This window comes from Myotis davidii, unplaced genomic scaffold (assembly GCF_000327345.1).
Source record: "Myotis davidii unplaced genomic scaffold, ASM32734v1 scaffold149, whole genome shotgun sequence".
NCBI classification, from domain to species: Eukaryota; Metazoa; Chordata; class Mammalia; order Chiroptera; family Vespertilionidae; genus Myotis; species Myotis davidii.
In genome coordinates this window covers 2,379,309-2,390,337 of record NW_006352194.1, presented here as the reverse complement: position 1 = coordinate 2,390,337, position 11,029 = coordinate 2,379,309, and the positions used below count along the sequence as shown (strand labels likewise).

The following is an 11,029-nucleotide window of genomic DNA, read 5'->3' as shown; positions in this document are numbered from 1 at the left end:
GAGAGTAAAACAAGTGAATTTTCAAAATTAAAGGCTTATTAGCCCTGGTCATATCGCAGTTTTTAATATTTAATTTTAAGTGGGGACGGTGCAGTTGGATTCATTGCTCTTTATTAGGACATCAGGTTTTTTAAAAATATATTTTATTGATTTTTTACAGAGAGGAAGGGAGAGGGATAGAGAGTCAGAAACATCGATCAGCTGCCTCCTGCACACCCCCTACTGGGGATGTGCCTGCAACCAAGGCACATGCCCTTGACCGGAATCGGACCGGGACCCTTGAGTCCGCAGGCCGGCGCTCTATCCACTGAGCCAAACCGGCCAGGCCTCGGAGGAATGTTTTATGTAACCTGGTCAACTGTGGTAATTTAGCAGTGGATTTTTACGTCCGACTATTAATTTCAATGTTGTCCTTTCTTTTGGCTGGAAAATAGCTGTTAGAATCAGAGATGGAGATATCAAAATGAAATGGGTGTTCTTTTTGTAGAAATTACACCAAAAGCCAGGCTTGGAGAAGGAAAAAATAATGAAGTGATATGAGTAGAAGACCTGCAGTGCAGTGTTTAATTTCTTAATCTGAATGTGAAGAAACACATTTTAAATAAAATGTATAAATTCCTAAGAGAAATATTTTTCATCTGACTGCATGCTTTAACTCGAAGCCTAAGTTTATCATTTCTCTCTCCACTATGTTAGTGTTCCTGGACTGTACATATCAAAATCATGTGATAACTTAGAATTAAAATTAATAATCATAAAAATTTTAAATACTTGGCTATCCACCTTTGTTCAGATTACTTAAATATACCAAAAAGATCTTTTTATTGAGGTATAATTGAAATGTAACATTAGTTTATGGTATACAAAATAGTGGTATACAACATAATGGTATACAATATAATGGTTGGGTATGCTTATATATTGCAAAATGAACACCAGAATAAGTCTAACATCCATCACCACATAGTTACAAAATTTTTCTTGTGATGAGAACTTTCAAAATGTACTCTCTTAGCAACTTTCAAATAATACAATGCAGTATTATTCACTGTATATTATATCCCTCCTCAGGACTTACTTATTTTATAAATGCAAGCCAAAGCCATCTTTTAAATTAAGAAAAATACTAAATAGAATAAAAGGGAAAATAAATGAATCCAAATTTTATTTTCCAAAGTTATAATGTGGAAGTTTATCAAAAGTTAAATTGAATGTTCTGAAGAAGTGTATGTAGCCAAACTACAGTACAGTTGAACTGTGCATAACATGGTTTGAACTGTGCAGGTCCACTTATAGGCGGATTTTTTTCAATAAATATACAGACCTCGGCATCCTGGGGTTTCCCATCCCAGGAATCCACAGATGTAGAGGACCTCCTGTATGCATTGTTCTACACTATCTATAATAATAAAAGCGTAGTATGCTGATTAGACCGGATGTCCTTCTGGATGTCCTTACCGAGGAAGCCCAGGCTGCGAGGGAAGCCCGGGTCCTGGGTGCCGGCAGCTGGGGGAAGGAAGGCCTACTCTTGCACGAATTTCATGCATCAGGCCTCTAGTTTTATATAAGGGACTTGAACATCCTTGGTTTTTGATTATCGTTGGAGATCCTGGAACCAATCTTGCTTCCCCCCCCCCCCCCCTTTACTGAGGGACTGTAGTTAAGTTTTTGAGGAATCAAAAAGTTATCCTCAGATTTTCCACTGCGTGAGTGTTGGGTTCCCCTAAACCCTCTTGTGTTAAAGGATCAACTATATTTGTAACTTCACTTTTATTAAGTTATTTCTGAGCTATTAATTATTTTCTAAGAACATAAGTCAGGTTTGAAACAAGTAAATAGAAGCGCTTTATTTAATTGTTTGTCTTTGTTTTTTTTAAGTGACCTGAAAAAATGTCTGGATTTCTAGAAGGCTTGAGATGCTCAGAATGCATTGATTGGGGGGAAAAACGCAATACTATTGCTTCCATTGCTGCTGGTGTTCTAGTAAGTGTCACTGATAATTTGGGTTGTCACTGTTTTGGTGTGTTTGTTTTTATGTTTTAAATTCTGTATGCTGTTTTAAATGTTTTTCATTATATATTTGCCCTTGATAATATCCAGAACCAGATTAAAGTAAAATAAATTATTTTGTGGTGTTGAATTGACTTTAGCATCCTACCTGAAACCATCTTCAGACTGCACCATAATTAATCAAAAGGAAAAGCAAAACTGCAGCCATTACTTATTCACAGTGTCAAGAGAATAGCTAAAATTCTATCAACAATAATTATTCTCCATATTACTTGGAAGTTTTGTTTCATTTTTCAATACGTATATCTTTCTGGAGGCTTATATCAGCAGCAGGCCATTCCTTTTGTCAGTTGGAATCTGAATCATTTTACTTCTTTCTCCTCCTTGAGATATTGTAACTGATTTCTAGTTCACAAAGTAAGATTATAGGCTTTATTATGAAAATATAAATATTGACTAAAGTAGACTTAGAAAAGAAGTTTATGTTAATATTCATTGCTGTCAGATTTAAGGGTATCTAATATTTAATTAGATATTAAACCATGTGTCAGTACATGTAAGAAATTGCTGGAACATTTAAGAAAAATTGGAAATTCATTGAAGGGATTCCTTCACTTTAATACCTTGCTTTCTTTTGCGCCAGTTATATATGAAATTTCTCCTTGATAATCACCTTTTTTGTTTGTTTTAGTTTTTTACAGGCTGGTGGATTATCATAGATGCAGCTGTCATTTACCCCACTATGGATGAGTTCAACCATTCATACCATGCCTGTGGCGTTATAGCAACCATCGCCTTCCTAATGTAAGTGTCATTGTCAGTGACACTAATGACGTAGGTTGTCACAAAATAAAAATGTTTTACACATAGTTGAGTAGATTATCACAAATTTTTGAAATGTTGTGAAATTAACAGATTGGGCATCGTTTAAAAGTCAAACAGTTGAGGACTTATAAAGAAAAGCCACAGCCCTCTTTTCTATTCTTCCTTTTACCTCTTCTCTTCCACTTCTATCTCCCAGCTTCTCTCAGCTGTCCTATTTCTATTCTATCAATGTTTATAACATTACTTTTTTTTTAAAATATATTTTATTGATTTTTTACAGAGAGGAAGGGAAAGGGATAGAGAGTTAGAAACATTGATAAGAGAGAAACACCAATCAGCTGCCTGCTGCACACTCCCCACTGGGGATGTGCCCGCAACCAAGGTACATGCCCTTGACCGGAATCGAACCTGGGACCCTTGAGTCCGCAAGGCCGATGCTCTATCCACTGAGCCAAACCGGTTAGGGCATATAACATTACTTTTAGGTCAGAAACCATGTAGTACTTTGTCTAAGGGTTTGTTTGTTCATCTACCAAATATTTATTAAGGTTTTATAGTTCCAGACTCTGCTGTGGAAACAGGAAATAGAGTAGTGAATAAATCAGGAAAATCCTTGCCTTTTTTGGAATTCATACTCTAATGAATGAGGCAGATAGTAACAAAAGAGAAATAAATACATAGCATGTTATTTAACGGTAAGCACTAGCGAGAAAATCAGAGCAGGGAGATATAAAATGGCAACAGAGCGTGTAGAGATTTCATACCAAGTCAAGGAATGCCTCACTAAGAAGGTGGGTTTTGAGCAAAGACTTGTAGAAATGAAGGAACTTATCATGGGGATGTACATATAAGAGAGGATTGTTTCAGACAGCAGCAAGTACCAAGACTCTATGGCATGGAGATCAGTAAGATTGGAGTGAAGGGCTAAGGTAATAAAAGCTAAAGAAGACTGAAGACTGTTCCAGACTGAGGAGACTAGAGAGACATTAGAATAAAATATACCTCATGATTCTGGACAGGATTCTTTTGCTGTTAAGAGCATTATTGGGGTGGGGGGGGGAGCATTATTGGGACAGTTGGGGAACTTGAATGAGGTCTGAAGATTAAATGGTAATGAATCATTGCTCATTTCCTGCTTTTGATGGTTGTATTGTGGTTCTTTAGAACTGTCTTGTTTGTGGGAAATACGTATAATTGTATGCCTTGTTTGTAGAAGTACAGTTCCTGGGATTGTGGGTCATCACGTTGACAACTTAAAATATTCAGGGTCAAAAATTTAAAGTACTTGTAGCTTTTATGTAAGTTTGAGATTACATATAAAACTAGTAATATCAGAGAACAAATAGAGATTGTTTAAGAATGAGCTGAATAGTTAAGACTGACAAGACGGGGTCATGGCTATCTAATAGAAAATTGTGAATTTTATTCAAATGGCTCAGCAAGGAAAAACAAGAGCTAAGAACCACTAACACAGGAACATCTACATTTTTAAAAATATGAAGCTTGTTTTAAAATATATCTATTTTCCTGGCCTGGGTGGCTCAGTGGTTGAGCATCGACCTGTGAACCAGGAGCTCGCAGATTTGATTCCTGGTCAGGGCACATGCCTGGCTTGCTGACTTGATCCCCAGTAGGGGACGTGCAGGAGGCAGCCGATCAATAATTCTCTCTCATCATTGATGTTTCTATCTCTCTCTCCCTCTTCCTTCCTCTCTGAAATCAATAAAAATATATTAAAAAATAAAATATATCTATTTTATGTACCAAGTAATTTAGTTAATGTCATTGAAAATAATTATGAGTATTTTGATCATTCTAAAACTTAGATTTGAGTCCTTCTCAGTGGTTAGAGTGTCAGCCCAGGGACTGGAGGGTTCCTGGTTCGATTCCTATGAAGGCACATACCTTGGTTGCAGGCTCTATCCCCAGCCCTGGTCAGGGCCCTTGAGGGAGGCAACCAATCGATGTCTCTCTCACATCAATGTTTCTCTGCCTCTGTCTCTCTCTCTCTCCCTTCCACTCTCTCTCAAAATCAATGGAAAAGTATCCTCAAGTGAGGATTAACAAAAACAAACAAACTAAAATTTAGATTTGAATGAATAAATTAAGACTATATTATTGAGAAAAAAATTAGGGTTCAAATATTCAATACATTTATTGAGCACCTACCATGTGTTAAGCCCTGTGTTAGACACTGAAAATAAAAATGGGAAACAAGATAGACAGAGCTCCTGCCTTCATGAAGCTTATATTCTAGTGGTATATGTGTGTGTGCTAAATGTATATAATGTTTAACTTTTTAACTCGAAATATTGCGAACATTTTCCCATGACATTTAAACATTTTTTAAAGGATACTTCTAAAGAAGGCAAGGCTATCTCAGTCTAGAGTGGTACTCTATGAAAGTCAGTGAGACTTTATGTTTGGAAAATCTATCAGGAAGTGAAAAAAGATTTTACCCCTTGATTCTCTTTGTGTTGAGTATGTCTGATATGTACAAATGGAAAACTAGATGGGACCAAGCTAAAGATTATTCTAGTCTTAGCAAGATAAAATTTTTTTATTGAGGTATAATGACTATTTTGAGAATTTCACTCTCACATTTTAAAAAGCATCAGAATCCTCTAAAGGACCTGTTAAAACTCAGATTGCTAAGCTGCATTCCCAGAGTTTTGCTTCATAAGTTTAGATGGGGCTGGGAGTTTTCTTTCTAATGTGTTCCCAGGTGATGGCTGATTCTGCCAGTCTTGTGACTGTAACTGCTGCTTTAGAGCATATCTGGTTGAAGGGACTTACTTAAGATCATACGAACCCATTACTCTAGACCTGGGGTGGGCAAACTTTTTGACTCGAGGGCCACAGTGGGTTCTTAAACTGGACTGGAGGGCCGGAACAAAAGCATGGATGGAGTGTTTGTGTGAACTAATATAAATTCAAAGTAAACATCATTACATAAAAGGGTACGGTCTTTTTTTTCAATAGTTTTATTCATTTCAAACGGGCCGGATCTGGCCCGCGGGCCGTAGTTTGCCCACGGCTGCTCTAGACTCATGAGGCCTAAGCTTAAATTTGAGGAACTCTAGCTTATTGTATCTGATAATCTGATGTCATGGATAGTCTCCTCCTGGCGTCGGAAACCCTGATTTCTTGGTTTTATTTATACAGGATTAATGCAGTATCGAATGGACAAGTCCGAGGAGATAGTTACAGTGAAGGTTGCCTGGGTCAAACAGGTAAATAGGTACAAATAATGTCTTACTATGCGTCCTTAAAATGAGAATATATATGGAGAATATATATAACTCCAGATCAGGAATAGAATGAAGGTGTATTTAGAGCAGAAGTTACAGGTTCCAAGGCATAAGGTAAAAGTTGCATTTGGTTAGATTTAGCTTTAAAGTACAGAATATGCAGTTTTGAATATATAACCCTGTACAATAATGTAGATATAAATGTACACAATAAAGAACAGTATATAACGAATGTATATGCAAAATAGAACTTACCTTACTTTCCAGCTATCCCATATAAATTTTCTTCTCTTTTTTGCCAACCTTATTTGATTGAACTAGCATTTTGAAATGGTTTAGAATCATAGGTTTTAGTGTCTGTTTTAAAATACACAACATAAAATTTGCCATCTTAACCATTTCTAAATGTAGTTAGCAGTGTTAGTATATTCACATTGTTGTGCAGCCCACCTCCAGAACTTCTTTTTATCTTTCATACTGAATATAATAATAGAATTTTAGGGTGTGGGTTCATCCAGGCCCTTCCGTCTCAGCTGAGGAAATCATATCCCCTAGACTCCATTGCCATGCACCCAAGGTAAGCAGGATACAGGACATGTGTGGCAGTTTCTAGAGTCCAGTTTGCTCAAAGAATTGAGGGGACAAATATTTATTAAGCAATGTAAATGGTAAACTGAGTGTATTACATCCATACAGAAATAAACTTGGATGTAGGCAAATTGCAAGGTTTTTTGTTGTTTGTATAATGAAACGAGAGGCCTGATGCACAAAATCATGCAAGGGCTTTAGCCCCACCCCATGCCTGCTGTGGCTTTATCCAGGAGGAAGGATGCCTGGTCTAATTAGCATATTGTGCTTTTATTATTATAGATAGGAGAAACCACTAGTCAGCTATGATCTCTCTTTGGTTCGTTCACTGTCTTCGTAGATGAATTTAACACATTGTTTGTGAGTAGTTTTTATCGCACGCTAACAGGTGGCGCGGGCTATTTTTGCTAATTTTTTGCGCAAATGGCAACGTTCAGTAAAATTACGATAACTTTAGTTTACATATTTATACGTTACCTGCAGTCTACCGCTAGTCTATAAAAAACGTATTAATACGTGTCCCGCGCTCTACTACACTGGTAGAACGTATAAATACGTTTCCCGCATATAATGTGTTAAGTAGAAGAGATCCAGAAACATGTACCTACCATAACTTTATAAACTAAAGGAATAGGTGAATGTTAGTAGTTAGTGTTGATAATAATCTTCTATATACACTAGAGGCCAGTTGCATGAAGATTCGCACAATAGGCCTTCCTTCCCCTGGCTGCCGGCACTGGTTTTCCTCCGGCACCCGGGACCCAGGCCTTTGGTCTGGCCACAGCGGAGAAGCCAAGCCTCGAGCCGCTCCGGCCACAGCAGTGAGGCTTCAGTCGTCTTCAGTTTTTGCTCTGCACCTGTATATGCAAATTAACCACCATCTTTGTTGGGTTAATTTGCATACTCATCCTGATTGGCTGGTGGGTGTAGCAGAGTGACACCAATTTGCATGTTTCTGTTTTATTAGTGTAGATAAAAGGCTAATATGCAAAGTGTCCCCTTGGGAGTCAACCAGGAGACCGGGAGTTCAATTGCTCAGTATGACGTGCACTGACCACCAGGGGGTAGCACAGAATGAAGGAAGGCCCCAGCTGGCAGCCAGAAGGTCCTGATCGCCGGCCAGGTCTAGGGACCCTACCCGTACACGAATTTTGTGCACCCGGCCTCTAGGAAGACAATAATAGCTAGAACTAAGACTAGAGGAATATGGCCATTGCATCTTTAAATAAAATTTGTTAGCTAGCATAGCTTTGGGGTTGTTCAGAGACAGTTGTATTTGTTGTGTGTGTGTGTGTGTGTGTGTGTGTGTGTGTTTTAATATCACATGTATGAGTAACAGCTTATTTCATAACTATTATTTTATGTTTGTATATTAAATAAGAAATATATAGCATTCTATTTGCCATGCTAATTAAATAAACTCAGCTTGGAGTTCATTTTAGGCAGTGTAATGATTTTATAGCAGATCTTCATAAATATTATCTAAATATGATTTAAGTCTTCCTCTATTAACATAATTTTAATGCAGCTTTTCTAAGTGCCAGCCACAATAAATATGTATTTATTTTGCTGCCAAACTTCCCTGAAAGTGAAATACGATAGTGTTTAGATTCAGATATCACTGAATATGAATCTTTTGTAAGTATACCTATCTTTTTGTTTGAAAGTTCTCTTAGAGGACTTTAAATTTTGCAGCACAATTTCTAAAAATATATGAAAAATGAGTCTAAATACGGTGAAACATATTTTGTAAGATTTTTATTGGACAGTGGAGGACATTTTTTCTTAGTGTAGATATTTAGGGAAAGTAAATACAGGCACTTAAAATACACAGATCAGCCAACAAGAAAAAGGCCCACATCTTCACTGTTGAAAGATACGCAACACATCTGGTCTTTTTTAGACTTTAATGATAACTACACATTTTTTCTGTTTGAGTTTTTGAAAAGTTAATTGAATTGACTGCTGCCATATGAAAAACAATTCTGGTAAAATGTTAATTCTTTTAAGGTGCTCGCATTTGGCTGTTCATTGGTTTCATGTTGGCCTTTGGCTCTCTGATTGCATCTATGTGGATTCTCTTTGGTGGTTATGTTGCTAAAGGTAAGAGAGAGCACAGCTTATATTTTACTTCAATGGAATACTGAAATTGAGCATTAAAGTTGGTTATTTTTTTCATTAAGCTAGGCCAGCTACTAGCAATACATTTTTGCCTAGGAACTCCCCTCTCCCTATCAGTATTTTGTTTTGTTTGGATGTTTTTAGTATCTTGGAAGGAATAGGACATAGCTTGCTATTCTTTGGCTTCCAAAAACCTCAAAAGCAGAATATATATGTTCTCCAGCTAGTTGGCAGGTTTTGAATTGCTGAATAATATCCATGCAAAACTCTAATATCCTAGAATTAGAATTTATTGAGCTAATAAATTTCTGATAATGACATCATTTCCTTTTAGATAGCAAAGTAAATTAACATTTCATGTGCATCAGTTACATGAGGCCAGTTTAAGGCAAGCTCAGATAAAGGCCTGCTCTTAGATTCTTGGCTGCAATTTCGCCTGAGGGATATCAGAAAAATATGCAAAACCACGTAATGTTCCAAGTAAAATTGACTATGTTTATCATAGTAAAAATACAATACTAATGATTTGTAGAAACTGGACTAGCAGAGATATAATCTAACCCTTCTTTGAACAAAATGTGATTCTTAAACTAAAATCATGAGTTTCCTGAATTTTTATTAAAATCTTTTTGAGTCTTACAGATAAGAATGATAGGCATTTTAAAATATTTATATCTTTATTTTGTTTATATGTTTATTATTAAAATCATGTTGCCAAAAATGTAAAAAAAAAAAAATAGAAAAAAATTATAATAATCTTTTTTTTAATTATAATAATCTTACTGCTCTTAAATATTTTGGTACATTTTCTTTGTTCTCTTCTGTTTTTTATGTAGTTATAATTATAGTATAAATAAACTTTTGAAGCCTGCTATTGCATGTTACATAATATGGTTCTTTTGCTGCTACAAAATCTTTGTCACCATCATATTAGAAAGAAAAAAAATTACTTTTTTTATTTGAATTGCATAGTACTTGTTCATTATAGAAAACTGAGACTATAAAAGAGCTTAAAGAAGATTATAAAATTACTGATAATTCTTCTTTCCCAGATACAACTATTAATACAGAGTTCCTTTATATAGGAATGTGTTTATATCATAGAATTTTAAGATTTCTTTCCAAAAGGTTTTTGGAACCAGGTTATGCTTTGAGAATCATTAGTAGCAGATCTATAGTTTTATAAAGTTGCCTTTCTACAGGATCTTTATGAGCCATTCTATTTTTTATTTTATTTTATTGACTTCAGAGAGGAAGGGAAAGGGAGAGAGAAATAGCAACATCAGTGATGAGAGAGAATCATTGGTCGGCTGCCTTCTGCCTGCCCCTTACTGGGGATTGAGCCCACAACCCAGGTATATGCCCTGAGCAGGAATCAAAATGGTAACCTCTTAGTTCCTGGGTCAACACTCAACCACTGAGCCACGCCGGTTGGATGTTCCTCAGCACATTAAACAGTGTCAAACATAGTATGTAGTCAGTATTTATTAAATGAATGAAGGGATCTGTCAACTACTAAACCAATACTAGACTCTGTCATGTATTATGTCATTTAATACTCAAACCAACCATAGTTACCATCAAAGTCAGTTATATTAGGAAAACTGATATGCATCAGATTATCAGAAACTAAAATGTTTTGAGATGATAAACCTCTATAATTGTTATTATTACTTTACATTAACATTAGTATGTTATTATTATTTTTACAGAAAAAGCCGTAGTATACCCTGGAATTGCTGTATTTTTCCAAAATGCCTTCATCTTTTTTGGGTAAGTTTGTTTTGTATTTTTCATCCTATCTTTTCCTTTTAATGCTTTTTTAATAATAGTTTCTTTTATGTCATTTATATATTTAGTTGCTTTATTTACCCCTGTTCAGTGCCTCTCCATGTTATTATCATCCTATATAATAAAAGGGTAATATGCAAATTGACCCTAAAGGCAAAACAACTGGGAACGACCAGTCACTATGACATGCACTGACCACCAGGGGGCAGATGCTCAATGCAGGAACTGCCCCCTGGTGGTCAGTGTGCTACCACAGGGGGAGGTCTGCTCAGCCATAAGCCAGGGAACAGGCCTAAGCTGACAGGTGGACATCCCCCAAGGGCTCCTGGGCTGCCAGAGGGGTGTCTAACTGCCAACTTAGGCCTGACCCTCTAGAGAGCGGGCCTAAGCCGGCAGGTGGACATGCCCCGAGGGGTCCCAGACTGCGAGAGAGTGCAGGCAAG

At 36.5% G+C, this 11,029-nt stretch overlaps 1 protein-coding gene across 2 annotated transcripts in view; it reads left to right on the top strand.

The window, feature by feature from the left end:
• Nucleotides 1-340: 340 nt before the first annotated feature.
• TMEM50A (transmembrane protein 50A) overlaps nucleotides 341-11,029 on the top strand; it is a 12,497-nt gene continuing 1,808 nt past the window's right edge. Inside the window, exons 1-6 of one of the 2 annotated variants that reach the window (XM_006777524.2) lie at nucleotides 345-363; nucleotides 1,879-1,983; nucleotides 2,702-2,814; nucleotides 6,001-6,068; nucleotides 8,685-8,777; nucleotides 10,508-10,568. In XM_006777524.2, coding sequence (XP_006777587.1) covers nucleotides 1,891-1,983; nucleotides 2,702-2,814; nucleotides 6,001-6,068; nucleotides 8,685-8,777; nucleotides 10,508-10,568 — 428 coding nt within the window. In that variant the 5' untranslated portion in view covers nucleotides 345-363; nucleotides 1,879-1,890. Of the gene's footprint in view, nucleotides 364-1,878; nucleotides 1,984-2,701; nucleotides 2,815-6,000; nucleotides 6,069-8,684; nucleotides 8,778-10,507; nucleotides 10,569-11,029 lie in introns of both variants that reach the window. The other variant, XM_015557304.1, reaches the window with a different exon arrangement.